This window comes from Geotrypetes seraphini, chromosome 1 (genome assembly GCF_902459505.1).
Source record: "Geotrypetes seraphini chromosome 1, aGeoSer1.1, whole genome shotgun sequence".
Classification (NCBI taxonomy): Eukaryota; Metazoa; Chordata; class Amphibia; order Gymnophiona; family Dermophiidae; genus Geotrypetes; species Geotrypetes seraphini.
Window position 1 is genome coordinate 74,021,239 of NC_047084.1, and position 16,831 is coordinate 74,038,069.

The 16,831-nt window shown below is 47.0% G+C and overlaps 1 protein-coding gene across 3 annotated transcripts in view; it reads left to right on the top strand.

Moving 5' to 3' along the window:
• ZFR (zinc finger RNA binding protein) overlaps positions 1-16,831 on the top strand; it is a 339,213-nt gene that overhangs the window by 263,647 nt on the left and 58,735 nt on the right. The window contains exons 17-18 of one of the 3 annotated variants that reach the window (XM_033933312.1): positions 10,980-11,077; positions 11,898-11,993. In XM_033933312.1, coding sequence (XP_033789203.1) covers positions 10,980-11,077; positions 11,898-11,993 — 194 coding nt within the window. Of the gene's footprint in view, positions 1-9,575; positions 10,828-10,979; positions 11,078-11,897; positions 11,998-16,831 lie in introns of those variants that run through there. The other 2 variants (XM_033933330.1, XM_033933320.1) reach the window with 2 other exon arrangements.

A 16,831-nucleotide genomic window follows, 5' to 3' on the forward strand; every position in this document is an offset into this window, starting at 1 on the left:
ATTGTCGTGACTCCTTTGTTCATGAGGTCTCTCCTTGGTGGATGCTCTCTTCCAATCTTTCCAGAGGTTTTCTGTTTCATGCTCCTCCTCCGTAGAAGGTTCTGACGACGGACTCGTCGGCCTACGCTTGGGGGGCTCATCTGATCGGTCTTCGCACTCAGGGTCTTTGGTCCTGTGCCAACTGCCTTTCACATCAATCTTCTGGAGCTTCGAGTGATTTTCCTCGCTCTGAAAGCCTTTTTGTCGCCTACTTCGCGACCGAGTGGTGCTAGTTCGCATGGACAACCAGGTCGCCATGTATTAGGTCAACAAATGGAGGCACAGGGTCAAGGTCCCTGTGCCAGGATGCGTTGCGGCTCTGGGACTGGGCCATCCGCCACAACATCTTTGTTCGAGCTGTATACATTCAGGGCCAGCGGAACTGTCTGGCAGACAAGTTGAGTCGTCTTCTGCAACTTCACAAGTGGTCCCTCCACTCTGTAACCCTGCGTCAGGTGTTTGCTCGTTGGGGGACTCCGGACGTCGATCTGTTCGCGTTCCCCCCTCAATCACAAGTTGCCCCGCTTCTGCTCCAGGGTTTACACCCCTCTCAGGATCGGGGGTGGATGCCTTCCTTCTGGATTGGACGATCGAGTTCCTGTATGCGTTCCCTCTGATTCTGAAGATTCTCGTCAAGCTCAAGTCTTCGCATGCCACCATGATTCTGATAGCTCCTCGGTGGCCCCGACAGCCTTGGTTCTCCCTTCTGTTACAATTCAGCTCCAGGGAGTCTCTTCCACTGCCTGTTTTTCCTTCTCTGCTTACGCAGAGTCAGGGTTCTCTGCTCCATCCCAACCTTCAGTATCTGCACTTAACAGCTTGGTTCCTTGAGACTTAATGTCCTCGTTCCAGTTCTCACAGCCTGTGCTGGATGTCCTGGAAGCGTCCCGGAAGGAGTCCACTCGTCAGTGTTACCATCAGAAGCTTTTCTTCCTGGTGTGCTACTCGGCAGCTGGAGCCGCTGTCTGCCTCCTTGTCGGCTGTCCTGGATTATCTGTTGCACTTGTGCTGGGCTCAAGTCCTCTTCGGTTCGAGTCCACCTTAGTGCCATTGCTGCTTTTCATCGGCCGATTGACGGGAAGCCTATCTCTGTTCATTCTGTGGTTTCACTCTTCATGAAATGACTTTTCCACGTTCATCCGCCTCTTAAACCTCCTCCAGTGGTCTGGGATCTTAACGTTGTCCTTGCTCAATTGATGAAACCCCCGTTCGAGCCACTAGCATGGGCTCACTTAAAGTATCTTACTTGGAAAGTTGTGTTTCTTATTGCTCTCACTTCTGCCCGTCGGGTCAGTGAGCTTCAAGCCTTGATGGCGGACCCTCCTTTCACTGTCTTCCATCATGATAAGGTGGTTCTCCGTACCCATCCTAAGTTCTTGCCCAAGATTGTTTCTGATTTTCATATCAATCAATCTATTGTTCTTCCTGTGTTTTTCCCCTTTCTCACCCTGGAGAAGTGGCTCTGCATTCTCTTGATTGTAAGCGTGTGCTGGCCTTCTATTTGAAGCGTATCACTCCTCATCATTCTGCTCCCCAACTGTTCCTCTCTTTCGATCCCAATTGCTTGGGTCGCTCTGTTTCAAGCGGACCATTTATAACTGGTTGGCCACTTGTATCTCTTTCTGTTACGCTCAGGCTGGTCTCTCCCTGCCGGGTCAAGTCACAGGCCCCAAGGTCCGAGCGATGGCGGCGCCTGTTGATTTCCTCCACTCGACTCCCATCGAGGAAATCTGTAAGGTTGCCACTTGGTCCTTGGTTCATACGTTCACCTCGCATTACTGTCTGGATGCTTTCTCCAGGCTTGATGGCCATTTCGGCCAATCTGTTTTGCAAAATCTTTTCTCCTAAACCTGCCAACTCTGCCTCCATCCCCTTTTTTAGTTAGCTTGGAGGTCTCCCACATGTAGATAATATGCTGCTTGCTTGTCCTGGGATAAAGCACAGTTACTTACCGTAACAGGTGTTATCCTGGGACAGCAGGCAGATATTCTCACAACCCACCCACCTCCCCATGGTTGGCTTCTTTGCTAGCTATCTGAACTGAGGACACGCTGAGGAGACGCATGGCCTAGGCAGGGCTGGAGGAGCTCGCGCGCATGCGTGGGCCAATCGCAAGCCTGAAGGTCTTCGAGCAAGTCTGCTTGCAAAAACATCCGCTAGAGGGCTCCGTCGGGGACGTCACCCACTTATAGAGAATATCTGTCTGCTGTCCCTGGATAACACCTGTAAAGCAGCTATCTGATCCTTAATTCATACTTTCACATCCCACTTCTGTCTGGACACTCATTCCGTACGGGATAGTCAGTTCGGCCAATTAGTTCTACAGAATTAATTTCTAATTAGATGCCAACTTTCTTCTGTCCCTTAAGTATCAGCGAGAAAGTCCCATGTGTGAGAGTATGCTGCCTGCTTCTCCTGGGATAAAGCACAGTTACCTACCTGTAACAGGTGTTATCCAGGGACAGATATCTGCCTGTTATCCCAGGACAAGCAGGCAGCATTTTCTCACATATGGGTGGCATCATCCACTGAGCCCGAGTACGGAAGGTCAGAAGTGTATCGCCACTTGAAGAACTTTAGATAGTTCATGACCAACAGCTCATGTGCGAGTGCCTTCCCGCCCAAGGGCAGCTCCTCAGTTCAGTGTTTTCTGCGGAGTTATTGAGTTGCGCCATTGAACGTTTGTTAATTTTTTGTGCTTGCATTCCCGCGCGCATGTATTTTTTACATATATTTCTTGCTTGTTTTTCTTGCAAATAGTTAAAAAAAGAAGAAGAGAGTTTTCTCTTTATTTTTGTTGCGCTTTTCACGTTAGGGCCTTTTCTCCTCGGCCTCTCACATTTGAGTTGGCTGAGGCGGTTTTTCCTAATTTCATATCCCAACCATTAACTGGTTTTAAAAAGTGCGGCAGCTGTCAAGCACTATTTTCTTGACAGACGCACACAATTAGTGTATACAATGCTTAGAACCGGAACGACTCGTGCATGCACTGCTCCACCTTAAAGAAGCGCACCTTAAAAAGTCGCCTTCTTCAGCAAAAACAACTTTTCAGTGCTGCTGTGGAAGAAGTTCAATCTTTCCCTTCAACTTACAAGGCACTGTCTTCAAAGGCATCAGAAGTGAAGGCACCGCTTTCTGCGATACTGCCGGTAAAGGTGGCGCATTCTGCGGCACCACCTCTGAAGGCACCATCATCCAAGGCGTCTCGATTTTCATTGGCACCACATTCCGGAGTCACAACCTCTCACTCTTTCAGGTAAGCCATCGAGAAAGTCACCAGTCTCCCAGGTGGGATCGGTCACTAAGGCATTAAGTCCAATCATGCCAGCCAAACAAGGACCCCCTTATGCAACTCGCTCCAAAATCTAGGGGTTTCTCCTCTTCAGTCATCCTCTTTGGAATGGGTCATGGCACCGATGGTACCAGCGACTAAGCCACAGGTACCAGTGCCTTCTGTGGAGCAATTACTGGCACCGATGGTACCAGCAACAATGCCACAGGTACCGGTACTATACCTGATCTCAAAACTCTCAACAAATTTCTGGTCAAAGAGAAATTCAGAATGCTATCCCTAGTAACGTTGTATCCCCTATTGCATTACAACAATTGGCTATGCTCTCTAGACCTAAAGGACACTACACTCACATTCCCATTCATCCCAATTCCAGGAAGTACCTCAGGTTTCGAGTGGCTCAACACCACTACCAAATACAAGGTTCTGCCCTTTGGCCTGGCATTCTCTCCCAGGCTAATGAATCAATTGTGTGCTAACAACCAATTATTAATGTTAATTAGAGTTAATTGGTACTTAATTGGCATTAATTTGGATTTAGGTATGCATCTGTCCATGCGCTATTCTTAACACTGTGTGCCCAAAGTGTCTTGTGCTCAACTCAGAAGGGGGCCTGGCCATAGAGGAGTGTGGAGGGGGTCAGGAGTTTTCTAAATGTATAGGCTCAGTGTTATAGAATACTGGGGTTATGTGCCCAGCTTGCACACCAGGGTTTACACCAGGTTGCAGCTGGTATAAGTTTTTGCGCCCAAAGTTGGGCATGGGAATTCCTCTAAACGCTATTCTATAACAAGTGCTTAGACTTGTGTGGATGAAATATTCACTGACACAGGACGATGGCATGCATCAGTGTCACTGCTTGCAGCCTTCAACCCTTTCCCTGATAGGGATGTGCAGATAATAGCAGCTTCACTCGGAATGTCTTTACCAAGTGCCTGGTCTTTACCAAGTGCCTGATAGTAGTGGCAGCGGCCTTGAGGTCTCAGGGCCTTCACGTCTTTCCCTATTTGGACGACTGGCTCATCAAAGATCTCTGTTCTCCAGTTGTGCTTTCAGCAACTCACCAGACGGTGTCTTTTGTTGAGAATTTGGGATTCCAAATCAACTTCCCCAAACCCCAGCTTCAACCATCTCAGCAACTCCAATTCATTGGCACCCTTCTGGACAAGACTCAACTCAGGACGTTTTTTCTGCAACAACATCAGGACGCTCTACTTCAACCTTGTCAGCAAGTTGCCCAGTCCCAATCTGTCAGCAAGACACGTGATGGTTCTCCTAGGGCACATGGCTTCCACATTCCACGTCACTCTATTTGTGAGATTGCACCTACAAATCCCTCAATGGACTCTGGCTTCTCAGTGGTCACAGGCTCTGGATCCTCTCTCCCAACACAATGCAATGACCTCCTCTCTATGACTGTCACTACAGTGGTGGATGCAATCTGCCAATCTTTCCAGAGGTTTGCTTTTCCAAATGTCTCCCCATCAGAATGTTCTCATGACAGACTCATCGACCTATACTTGGGGAGCTCATCTGAATGGCCTACACACTCAAGGTCTATGGACCTCCAGAGACAGATGCCATCATATAAATCTAATTGAACTTAGAACGATTTTCGATGCTCTCAAAGCTTTTCAGTATCTATTACAAGATCAAGTTCTCCTTGTCCGTACGGACAATCAAGTAGCAATGTGCTATGTAAAAACAGGGAGGTACAGGGTCTCTCCTCTGTCAGGAGGCTTAAAAGATTTGGAATTAGGCCATTTCTCGCAACATCTTTCTCAAAGCAGTTTACATTCAGGGGGAAAATAATTCTCTGGCAGACAAGCTCAGTCGCATTCTTCAACCTCACATGTAGATTCTGAATTCTGCCACTCTCCACTCCATTTTCTCACAGTAGGTACACCTCAAGTAGATCTCTTTGCATCTCCCACAATCACAAGCTACCCACTTCTGTTCCCGGCTCTACTCACCTCATCGCCTAGAAGTGGACACGTTTCTACTGGATTGGACAAACAAGTACCTGTATGCCTTTCCACCTTTTCCTAGAGTCTGCCACCATGATTCTGAAAGCTCCTCGGTGGCCCAGATAACCTTGGCTTTCCCTTCTACTTCAACTCGGTACCAAGGAACCAATCCCTCTACAGCTTTTCCAGTCTCTACTCACGCAGGGTCAAGGTTCTCTTCTACAGCCCAACCGTCAGTCTCTACACCTAACAGCTTGGTTCATCTCGGGATGAGTCCTGATGATTTTCACATCTCTTAGCCTGTTCGAGTAATTTTAGAAGCTTCCAGAAAACCGTCCACTCAATGTTACCATCAAAAGTGGACCAGGTTTTCCTCCTGGTGTCTTATTCATCATGAATAACCAAAATCATCTCGATTTCTCAAATTCTGGATTATCATCTTCATTTGTCTGATTCTGGACTCAAATCTGAGTTCATCTCAGCGCAATCACAGCCTTTTTATTTTTAATTAATTATTTATATACCACTTATATCCTAAGTGGTTTACATTCAGGTACTTTATCATATTTCCCTATCTGTCCTTGTGGGCACAACTCTATCTAGTGTACACTCCCCCCCTCCGTATTCGTGGGGGTTAGGGGCAGAGCCGGCCTGTGAATAAGGAAAATTTGCGAATAACATTTGGGCCCACTTTGACCCACCCCCGGATCTTAACTGGTGGTCTAGCAGTGACGTGGGGCAGGAGTGATCTTCCTACACTCCTGCCCCGTGCAAAGCCTTGCTGTGAGTTCCAGTATTTTTCCAAAGCCTCACTTTCATCCTGAAGAAACGACTCTTCATACCTTGGACTACAAACAAGCATTAGCTTACTATTTGCAAAGGACTAAATCACATAGATTGTCTCCCAAGCTTTTCATCTCCTTTGATCCTAACAAGCTTGGGGCATTCTGTTTCCAAGAGAACAATATCCAACTAGCTGGCTGCATGCATCTCGTTCTGTTATGCTCAGGCTGGACGGCAGCTGGAAAGTCGGGTCACAGCCCATAAAGTTTGAGCAATGACACCTTCAGTAGCTTTTTTCCGTTCCACTCCTATAGAAGAAATCTGCAAGGCTGCCACTTGGTCTTAGTTTATACATTCACCTCACATTACTGTCTGGAATCGTATTACAGACGGGATGGGCACTTCATCCGAACAGTATTACAGAATTAATTTTTCTAAAAAGCTATAGTAACATAGTAGATGACGGTAGATAAAGATCTGAATTGTCCTTCCGGTCTGCCCAACCTGATTCAGTTTAAATTTTTTCTTCTTAGCTATTTTTGGGCAAGAATCCAAAGCTCTACCCGGTACTGTGCTTGGGTTCCAACTGCCAAAATCTCCATCATAACCTACTCCAGCCCATCTACAACCACCCAGCCATTGAAGCCCTCTCCAGCCCATCCTCCCCCAAAAGGCCATATGCAGACCGTGCAAGTCTGCCCAGAACTGACCTTAGTTCAATATTTAATATTATTTTCTGATTCTAGATCCTCTGTGTTCATCCCACGCTTCTTTGAACTCAGTCACCGTTTTCCTCTCCACCATCTCTTTCGGGAGCACATTCCAGGCACCACCATCCTCTCCGTAAAGTAGAATTTCCTAACATTGCTCTTGAATCTACCACCCCTCAACCTCAAATTATGTCCTCTGGTTTTACCATTTTCCTTTCTCTGAAAAGGTTTTGTTTTACGTTAATACCCTTCAAGTATTTGAACGTCTGAATCATATCTCCCCTGTCCCTCCTTTCCTCTAGGGCAGTGGTCTCAAACTCCAACCCTTTGCAGGGCCACATTTGGAATTTGTAGGTACTTGGAGGGCCTCAGAAAAAAATAGTTAATTTCTTATTAAAGAAATGACAATTTTGCATAAGGTACATAAGAACATAAGAATTGCCATTTCCGGATCAGACCCTGGGTCCATCAAGTCCAGTGATCCGCACACGAGGAGGCCCCGCTAAGTGTACCCTGGCATAGTTTTAGTCCCCATATCACTGTATGCTTCTCAAGGGTGATGTGCATCTAATTTACCCTTACCCGTATCACTCTATGCCACTTTTAAGGAGATGTGCATTTAGTTTACCCTTAAATCCTAGAACGGTGGATTATGCAATTACTTCCTCTGGGAGAGCAATCCAGGTGTCCACCACTCACTGCGTGAAACAGAACTTCCTGATATTCGTCCTGGACCTGTCCCACCTCAGCTTCAGTCTATGTCCTCTTGTCCGTGTCACATTGGACATTGTAAATAACTGCTTTCCCTGCTCCATTTTGTCGATTCCTTTCAGTATTTTGAAAGTCTCGATCAGATCCCCTCGCAGTCTCCTCTTCTCAAGGGAGAACAACCCCAGTCTCCTAAGTCATTCCTTGTAGTCCAGGTTCTCCATACCTTTCACTAGCTTCGTTGCTCGTCTCTGCACCCTCTCTAGCAGTTTTATATCCTTCTTTAAAACTCTTTATAGTTTATAAATCTTTCCATTTGGCTAAGTCTCAATAATAATATTGTAATTTATAGCTAAAGAAACATATGATCAAGAAACTGTTTTATTTTACTTTTGTGATTATGATAAACATACCGAGGACCTCAAAATAGTACCTTGCGGGCCGCATGTGGCCCCCAGGCTGCGAGTTTGAGACCACTGCTCTAGGGTATACATATTCAGGGCTTACAGCCTCTCCTCATAAGTCTTCTGGCGCAAGCCTCCTATCATTTTCGTCGCCCTCCTCTGGACCGCTTCAAGTCTTCTTACGTCCTTCGCCAGATACGGTCTCCAAAACTGAACACAATACTCAAAGTGGGGCCTCACCAATGACCTATACAGGGGCATCAACACCTTCTTCCTTCTACTGGCTATGTCTCTCTTTATACAGCCCAGCATCCTTCTGGCAGCAGCCACCGCCTAGGCATACTGTTTTTTCGCCTTCAGATCTTTGGACACTATCACCCCAATGTCCCTCTCCCCGTCCATGCATATCAGCTTCTCACCTCCCAACATATATGGTTCCTTCTGATTATTAATCCCCAAATGCATTTCTTTGCATTGAATTTTAGTTGCCAAGCATTAGACCATTCCTCTAATTTTTGCAGATCCTTCTTCATATTTTCCACTCCCTCCTATAGGAAATTAATAACAAGATGAACAACCCTGAGCTCAAGAATCACCTAACGTTATGCCTGGCACAGTCCTCCTGCCTGTCAGTATAGAAAGCATTGTAACAAGTGTTTCCATAACTAGCACGATTGATCAAGCACACACTGCCTCCTTCCTCCCGTAGAACTTCATTTAGTTTTGAGCTATGGTAGTAAGGTGCTGAGGAGATTACTATATGCAGGAAGGGCCACACAGGCTCATAATCATAACTAAGTTCTGAGAGAGATGTTCCATCCCAGCAATATGCGATAACTTCAACCTCATTTGTTGCCTTATCACTCCTGTTGACTATTCCTGTTCGGGTGAGCAATAGTGCTTTCTTTGTATTAATATATTGTATATTATGATCGCCTTTTGCCTTTTTTTAAACAGCACCTGAATTTTTTTCCCTCTTCAACTATTTATGCTATGCTCAATCTTTGGATGAATCTGGGTGGTGCTGACAAGAAGTTCTTGTGTATATTTCTAATTTATTTGAATCCATAGTGATCGGAATAGTTTCCAAAACCATCTTTAGGAACAAAACACATGGAAAAAAAATATCAATTTTGATGACGTCTTAAAAAAGTGTGATAGTACTGCTTCTTTAACAGAAAGTTAAAATACATACTATAAGCATTGTTCTGAAGATCGTTGCTTATTTTCTGCACAGTGTAACAGTGTGTTTTTTTTCTCTTGCTGCAGTTTCTAGTGCTCTGTCTTAATATGATTTAAGATGTATAGCTGCCTTTGAGGGACCTACTAAAGGTGATAATGAAGGCTTTGCTGGAAGGAAGAACAAATGTAGGGAGGAGAGATTGATTTCCACATGTAATAGAACCCTCTTCGAGTTACATGGGACCTATCAAATGACAAATAAAAATGCACAAAAAAAGAAACTGAGCTGTTAGATAAGGAAAGTGTTGATTGCACATAAACTGGGTGTTCAGAATCATTGTACATTTGACAGCAAGCTGCCAAATTGCACTCAATTGACTTTGAACCTGATATATTCAGAATGCTCTAACCCTTGCTGTAAAGTGTTTTCTTCAGCAAGCAAAGTATATGCGTGTGTGTATGTGTTTATTTCATTTTTTTTATCCCTTAGCTTTTCAGCTCCTGTCCAAAGTCTTCTAGCAGAGAGTTGAATCCTATCAGGGACTGCTGCCAAGACATCGGAAGGATTTTTGACCAAGGCTTTTGGAAGCTCACTGTCACACCTGCCATTTGATTTAGAAAGGGGTTTGGTGGCATAGTCCTGGCATTTCTTTTTTTTATTTTTTTTTTTTGGGGGGGGGTGTTCTTTTTTTGTCTTTGTCTCTTTTTCTCTGGAACAATTAAGCAGTGTTCACACTAGATTTGTGAAGGTTAATTGGATTTTATATAAATATATGTACTTCTACTACGTTTTGGGAAACTGTGTCAAGTGGAATTTGTATATCTGCTAATTTTGAATTAGGAAATAGTGTGGACACAGCCTGCCTTTCAACTGAAGATTAACCCCTTACTTGAAGGAAAGTAATTACATTAGATAGGAATTTGCACTTAAATTCTGCAAACTGACTTAGTTTTCATCTTAAGTTATCAAGGGTTTTATAGTACATAATAGATTTGAGCAAGAGTCTTTAAGGGGTTAATCCACAAGCAAAATAAATGGGTACAAAAATCCACAACTGAAATTATACAAAATACCAGCACACTTCATAGTTGTATTAGGTGCCTTGGCATTGCTCTTGTTCCCAAAGACAGAAAGTTTGAAAGGAGGAATTCATGTACTTTTTCAGTTTAAATGCTCTTTGGAGCATTTCTTTTCTACCCTTATGATTTTGGGGAGGAGGGTAAGGGAATATGGGCTCCAGAGCAACAGGAAGAACAGCTGTGTTTTAAATATTGAACAGCTGGTTGTATAGTGTCTGTCTGTATTTCAGGACAGTGAAAACATGTTTAGGCATGACATATTTCCTGCAGAAAGAGGACAGTTGTTAAGGCATGGATTGAGTTCAAAGAATGCCAAATTTTGCTTAGGGCATAAAGAACAGAATGAAAGAAAGCAATGTTGCTTGTTGGTACGTTGGTATCATATATCTCATTAAAGTGGATTTTTGTGTTCCCTTTGTCTTGTCTTATTTGTGCTGGTGCACTGTGGCCAACCATCCTTCTTTTACTTTTTTGTCAAAGAAAAATAATTCTACTTTATACAGCCTATTTAAAATCCAATAACATAATTATGCAGTGGGTTTAAATTATTCAAAATGGGAGCTAAATTTATTGGGGTACCTAGGCTATTATATCTGGTTTGGTCATTTTCCAAATTAAGAAACTTAGCTGCATGTAATGCTTTTTTTTTCCCCCTTTTTGTGTTTTTGTTTTTTTTTTTTTTTGCTGATACAAGCAAAATGCTAGTGAAATCTGAAATGGCATGTGTGACATTGATGCTACATTATGGAAATTGCTTGCTCACCTGGTCAAACACCCATTCCTCACTGCACTTTGCCAATTCAATCCATTTTAGATGTAACTTCGGGTATGGTGAAAGATCCACCGGACGTCTTGGACAGGCAAAAATGCCTTGACGCTCTGGCTGCTCTACGCCACGCTAAGTGGTTCCAGGTTCGGAACATCATTTTACTTTCTTCTTGTAGCCTTATGAGAGAACTAGTTCAGTTCAGTGGTGAATGTTTAATATATTGTTTGAAAACACTCAAACTGCCCATGTAAATGCTGTTGAAAATTGAAATAACCAGAAAAATATTGAGTGTTCTATTTTGAAAAGCTGCATAATGCAGTCATTGCCAATTTGACTTATACCTTTTTTGTTGTAGTAATAGACTTGAAAAGTCCAGATTTGTGATATCTAAATCATATAAACTGTGAATACATATTATTCCATAAGGCTGCAGAGTAACTTTGCTTTTAAGACTGAAATATGTGTCTATAAAGCTTTGTGTTTAGCTCTTTAAAAAAACTCTTCCTGTTTCTTTGAATTCATTGCTTATGTGTAGGGAATGAAAGGTGAGGAGTGACTGTTTGGTTTAGTAGCTTTGCAGTCCAGCAAAGGCTTACCAAGAAAACCAAATAGTTCCTTTCAACCTTTCAGTCTCTGTATCACACCTTTATTATTGTTTTTGTTCTTACATAAATGACTTCAACTGTATTTTCATTATAAAGGGGGAAACAAGTCAGAGTTTATAGGCAATCAGGAAATATTTTTCTTGTATAATCTGTAAACTTTGACTTTTCACCATCTTAAAATACTAACCCTCACATAAAATACTGTTGTCAGTGGCAGTTGTTCTTTGAGATTTTACAGTTGCTTTGTTCCAGTGGTTATATTTGAACTTCCACTGAGTGATGTGTTAGAGTTTCAGAGAGGGCTGGCCTTCTCTGTGCTTGGTAAGGTCAACTAACTTGGTTTTGTATTACACTCAAGGCTAGAGCAAACGGTCTGCAATCTTGTGTGATCATCATCCGAATTCTTCGTGACCTCTGTCAGCGGGTTCCAACATGGTCTGATTTCCCAAGTTGGGTAAGTATAATATTAACTATTCAAAATAAATACAATTGGATGTTAAGTTTTTATTACTGAGATAAATTTACACACACATACTTCATATGAATGACTTGAAAGATTTTTTACAAGTTAAATTTACCGTATTTTCGCGGATATAACGCGCGCGTTATACGTGATTTTACGTACCGCGCATACCCCTCGCGCGTTATATGCCTGAGCGCGGTATACAAAAGTTTTTAAACATAGTTCCCACCCTGCCCGACGCCCGATTCACCCCCCCAGCAGGACCGCTCGCACCCCCACCCCGAACGACCGCTCGCACGCGCTCCCACCCGCACCCGCATCCACGATCGGAGCAAGAGGGAGCCCAAGCCCTCTTGCCCGGCCGACTCCCCGACGTCCGATACATCCCCCCCCCCCCCCGGCAGGACCACTCGCACCCTCACCCCGAAGGACCGCCGACTCCCCAACAATATCGGGCCAGGAGGGAGCCCAAACCCTCCTGCCACGGCGACCCCCTAACCCCACCCCGCACTACATTACGGGCAGGAGGGATCCCAGGCCCTCCTGCCCTCGACGCAAACCCCCCTCCCTCCAACGACCGCCCCCCCCCAAGAACCTACGCCCGTCCCCCAGCCGACCCGCGACCCCCCTGGCCGACCCCCACGACACCCCCACCCGCCTTCCCCGTACCTTTGTGTAGTTGGGCCAGAAGGGAGCCCAAACCCTCCTGGCCACGGCGACCCCCTAACCCCACCCCGCACTACATTACGGGCAGGAGGGATCCCAGGCCCTCCTGCCCTCGACGCAAACCCCCCTCCCCCCCAGCCGACCCGCGACCCCCCTGGCCGACCCCCACGACCCCCCCACCCCCCTTCCCCGTACCTTTGGAAGTTGGCCGGACAGACGGGAGCCAAACCCGCCTGTCCGGCAGGCAGCCAACGAAGGAATGAGGCCGGATTGGCCCATCCGTCCTAAAGCTCCGCCTACTGGTGGGGCCTAAGGCGCGTGGGCCAATCAGAATAGGCCCTGGAGCCTTAGGTCCCACCTGGGGGCGCGGCCTGAGGCACATGGGCCAAACCCGACCATGTGTCTCAGGCCGCGCCCCCAGGTGGGACCTAAGGCTCCAGGGCCTATTCTGATTGGCCCACGCGCCTTAGGCCCCACCAGTAGGCGGAGCTTTAGGACGGATGGGCCAATCCGGCCTCATTCCTTCGTTGGCTGCCTGCCGGACAGGCGGGTTTGGCTCCCGTCTGTCCGGCCAACTTCCAAAGGTACGGGGAAGGGGTGTGGGGGGGTCGTGGGGGTCGGCCAGGGGGGTCGCGGGTCGGCTGGGGGGGAGGGGGGTTTGCGTCGAGGGCAGGAGGGCCTGGGATCCCTCCTGCCCGTAATGTAGTGCGGGGTGGGGTTAGGGGGTCGCCGTGGCCAGGAGGGTTTGGGCTCCCTTCTGGCCCAACTATACAAAGGTACGGGGAAGGCGGGTGGGGGTGTCGTGGGGGTCGGCCAGGGGGGTCGCGGGTCGGCTGGGGGACGGGCGGAGGTTCTTGGGGGGGGGCGGTCGTTGGAGGGAGGGGGGTTTGCGTCGAGGGCAGGAGGGCCTGGGATCCCTCCTGCCCGTAATGTAGTGCGGGGTGGGGTTAGGGGGTCGCCGTGGCCAGGAGGGTTTGGGCTCCCTCCTGGCCCGATATTGTTGGGGAGTCGGCGGTCCTTCGGGGTGAGGGTGCGAGTGGTCCTGCCGGGGGGGGGGATGTATCGGACGTCGGGGGGGGCATCAGGCTTTCAGAATGGGGACAGACCTTCAAGGGGGGACAGGACTTCAAGGGAGGACAGTGCACGGAAGTCAGGGGGGGTGAACGGAGAGTTGGGACAGCGCACGGAAAGTCAGGGCGGGCGAAAGGAGAGTCGGGCAGCATGCGCGTTATATGCCTGAGCGCGGTATAGAAAAGTTTTTGTACATATCATCGTGATTTCTGCGCGCTATACCCCTGTGCGCGTTTTACAATGGTGCGCGTTATATCCGCGAAAATACGGTACTTATTCTTAAGTGTCTCTCCAGACCGGCACAGTTTCACTGAAGGGTAATAGCTCACCATGGACCAGCAGATGGAGACCGAGACATAAACTTTTGGCTGTAGTACAAGTGGGCTGTGCATTCACATATATACTCAGTCTCCAGCAGATGGGGGTGGTAACCATGTGCAGTCTTTCCTGGTTTAGTGTAGGCCTGTTGGATTTTGTTTAGGCCTGTTGGGTTTTGTTTAGGCCTTCTTGTCCTCATCTGTTGTGCTGGATTGAGCTTGGCGGAGCCTTTCAGGGGTCCATCCGACATTGAGGGTGTCACACTCAATGGGTCGAGTCCCTCCCCCCACTTCCCTCACCTCCTCAAAATTTTTTCACTAGAGGTGACTCAGCTGTGCTATGCTCATACTTTGGATGAATCTGGGTGGCATATGGCTTTGGATGACTCAGGCAAGACATGTGACTTAGAGCAGTGTTTCTCAACACATGGTGTGTGTACTCTTAGGGGTACGTGGGCTGCTTGTTGGGGGTACATGGCCTGGCTGCCCGAGAGGATATTCCCTGCCTGCCCGTTGAAGCTGCAACCACCACCGAGGATCCCTCCTTGCAGCCTGCTGAAGCTGCTGCAAGGAGATCCCTGTCCACCCTCCCATCCTCCCTCCAATAAATCTGTGTGAGCATTTAGAGTAAGTTGGCGGTCCAGTCACTCCCAGAATTTTTATGGAGTGGTCAATAGGGAAGACCTGACAATTCAAGGAGACCAATGAGTCTTTGATTTTGTTGTTAGGATTTACCAGGAAAAATTTAGTTTTATCTGTGTTGAGCTTCAATTTGAATTCAGTCATCCATAGTTCAATTTGCTTTAAAAATGGATGATAGATGAATCTTTGTCTCGGAGGTCAGGGGAATAACTATGGTGATATCATCAGCATAGATATAAAATTTAACTTTTAAGCTTTGTAGTTGTTGAGGAATTTCTGAAACTTACAGGTGCGATGGATAAGGTGTCACAGAAAATTGAGATTAAGAATGAATCAAAATAAGGTGTATATTAAAGATTTGGGACTCAGATGGATCTATAGTGACACAATAGTGAGGCAATTGTAATTAAGGATCTATAGTGAGATCTATAGTGAGGCAATTGTAATTAAGGATTGGAAGGTTTAAATTGCTGATGCTACATTTTAGCTAATGCTAAGGAAGTTCAAAAGTTTTGACTTGTGACTTCTAAGACATAAGTAAATCCATATACCATTGTTTAAATAATCTTGGAAGAGAAAGATTTTGGAGGAAACAGGAAAACTGTCTTTATATATATCTAATATAATAAAGAGCTAGCCGCGCATGCGCACTCCTATTTGCGTGTTCCGTGCATGTAGGTCTGTGGCCGAAGGAATGCGCATGCGCGCTAATACGTCACCAGCCTATCGCCTCCACAAGCCGGACCGCAGCCAGACGACGATCTCCGTTCCTCCTGCCGCCGACAATCTCCGTTCCTCCTGCCGCCGCCCACCCTCTTCTCTTCCCGCGGGCCCGAATGGCGATTCCAGCAGCGTGTGCATCAGTCTTCACACGCTGCTTCGGGCCCTTCTCCTGTCCTGATTTGCTCTGCTGCGTCTCTGATGATGTCATCAGGGACGTGCCAGAGTAAATCAGGGCAGTAGAAGGGCCCGAAGCAGCGTGTGGAGACTGATGCAAGCGCTGCTGGAATCACCACCTTTGTAGTCCGGACCGCGGGAAGGGAAAAGGGGGGGGTTAGAGGAAACACTAATGCTGCTGCACAGGGAACTGGTGGTGGGGAGGGAAATGGAGGGGGATGGAATGCTGCTTTGGACAGACAGACAGAGGGAGGAAGGGAGACAGAAAGAAAAGAAGAAAGACACAGGCAGGGAGATACACAGAAAGACAGACAGGCAAAGGGGGCCATGGACAGAGACAGACAGAAAGGACAGCGGGAGCCGCGTCAGGAGGGGTGCGGGATGCGACAGTGGGAACTTTTCCAATGGGTGCAACTGGGCGGCTGTCAGGAACCTCTGATCAGGGGCAGAGCAAGGTAAGAGTATCATAGGGATAAGAAGGAGGAGGGGGGATAAAAAAGGAAGGGATGCCTACTGCTGGACAGGGGGAGAAGGAAAGAGATGCTGATGGACAGGGGAGGTGAAGAAAAAGGAACGGAGGACTAATGTTGGACAGGGGGAGAAGGAAAGAGGTGCTGCTGGACAGGAGGGAGGTAAAACAAAGGAAGAAGGGCTGCTGCTGCATAAGGGGAGCAGTGAAGGGGTGGTGGTGGACACAGTGGAGGTAAAAGAAAGGGAAAATGGACAGGGGGAGCAGGCAAGGGGTGGTGATGGACAGCCAAGGAAAAAGAAAGGCAGAAAGAAAGAAAGCGGCTAAGGAGAGAGAGAGAAAGAAATAAAGACAGACACACACACACATGTTCTAGCACCCGTTAATGTAACGGGCTTAAAGACTAGTATATATATATCTCAATAATAATAAAACGCTAGAGCGCGCATGCGCTCTTGAAAAATCGTGAGTCCTGGCGCCGTGAGATGTGCTTCTGTGGCAGTATTCTAATTGACACCTCACGGCGCTTGCAGGGGCTGGAGGCGCGCGCGGTGGCGAAGGCGTGCGACTGTGGAGTTTTGTCAGCGCGGTCGTCTTCAGGAGCATTTGGCGGTTTGTGGACCGGCAGGAGAGTGGCGGTGGTGGTTTCAAGCGGCAGCACCGGCATTTCCTCTCCTGTTAGTGGAGAGTGTCGGTTCTGGGGTGTGCAGCCGCTGTTACAAAGTTAAAAAAAAAAAAAAAATACGGCTCAGGGAAGTGGAGGGGGA